Here is a 1,347-nt window from a genome sequence, read left to right on the forward strand (position 1 = left end):
GCCAGGCCCAACAGGTCAAGCCACACCCTCCACGCCGCGGTCCAGAAACGGCGCAAACCACGTCCCGCCCCGGAAGACAAAACCACGCCAAACCACACGCCTCAGCCCGAAGGCGGAGCGAGGGCGGCGCAGCGCAGCCGCTTCCCCGCCCCAAACCACGAGTTCCGCCCGCAGGGCCCATAGACTCCCAAATCATGCCCTCTCCAGGCCCAACAGGTCAAGCCACGCCCTCCACGCCGCGGTCCAGAAACGGCGCAAACGACGTCCCGCCCCGGAAGACAAAACCACGCCCCCACGCCCGGGTCCAGAAACAGCGCAAACTACGTCATGCCCCAGAAGACAAAACCACGCCCCCAGGCCCTGGTCCAGAAACGGCGCAAACCACGTCCCGCCCCGGAAGACAAAACCACGCCCCCACGCCCTGGTCCAGAAACGGCCCAAACCACGCCCCCCACGCCCCTTTCTGAAACGCCCGGAACGTTTCTGTAGGATCAGATTTCTCCCACCTCTGAGCCAACCCTGGCTGTGGCTTCCGCCCTCTTCTCGGCCGCGCCAGCATTTGAACAGAGTAAGAGCCGTTGACTTCCGGCCGTTTGATTCAGAGGAACGGGGATTGTCGGGAATGGCGACCAAGCGGCTGGCTAGGTACGCAAGGGGTTTCCCGGCCGGGTTGCCCTGGTCCAGAAACGGCCCAAACCACGCCCCCACGCCCCTTTCTGAAACGCCCGGAACGTTTCTGTAGGGTCAGATTTCTCCCACCTCTGAGCCAACCCCGGCTGTGGCTTCCGCCCTCTTCTCGGCAGCGCCGGCATTTGAACAGAGTAAGAGCCGTTGACTTCCGGCTATTTGATTCAGAGGAACGGGGATTGTCAGGAATGGCGACCAAGCGGCTGGCTAGGTACGCAAGGGGTTTCCCGGCCGGGTTCGCGCTCAGTCCTACGTCAGCGTCTGCTGCAGGGTCGAGTAGGCGTTGGCTCGCGTGGCCTCGGTCATCCGCCTCCTCGGCGGCTCGGTCCTGCATGCCTGGCCTCTGCTGAAAGGCCCCTGACGGTCTCGAGCCCGAGGCAGCCATTCGCACCTGGTGGGCTGACTTACCGTGTCTGTTCATTCTAGCGCCTAGGAAACGCCTGCAGTGTGACAGCGTTGTGCCACTTGGCAGGCAGGTGCTTCTGTGCCATCAACCTGTTGGCATCATCATTTCCAGTTGACCCTCTGATCTGGTTTTATAGTATGAATTACTGCGGCTCGCGGGGTGTGGTGGTGCAGGCCTGCAGGCCAGCCCTCAGGAAACGTACAGGGGTTTGCTGCAAGTTTGAGGCCCGCCTGCCCTCCATGGAGAGGTTCGGA

The 1,347-nt window shown here is 62.7% G+C and overlaps 1 protein-coding gene across 8 annotated transcripts in view; it reads left to right on the forward strand.

Moving 5' to 3' along the window:
• The first annotated feature begins 514 nt into the window (after positions 1 to 514).
• Positions 515 to 1,347, forward strand: part of Eri2 (ERI1 exoribonuclease family member 2) — a 9,677-nt gene continuing 8,844 nt past the window's right edge. For 3 of the 8 annotated variants that reach the window (XM_029568643.1, XM_029568647.1, XM_029568644.1), the window contains exon 1: positions 515 to 645. In XM_029568643.1, coding sequence (XP_029424503.1) covers positions 623 to 645 — 23 coding nt within the window. In that variant the 5' untranslated portion in view covers positions 515 to 622. Of the gene's footprint in view, positions 646 to 725; positions 899 to 1,046; positions 1,160 to 1,347 lie in introns of those variants that run through there. The other 5 variants (XM_029568646.1, XM_029568653.1, XM_029568645.1 and 2 more) reach the window with 5 other exon arrangements.

The sequence above is a fragment of the Nannospalax galili genome, unplaced genomic scaffold (genome assembly GCF_000622305.1).
Source record: "Nannospalax galili isolate Female #2095 unplaced genomic scaffold, S.galili_v1.0 scaffold381, whole genome shotgun sequence".
Taxonomy (NCBI): domain Eukaryota; kingdom Metazoa; phylum Chordata; class Mammalia; order Rodentia; family Spalacidae; genus Nannospalax; species Nannospalax galili.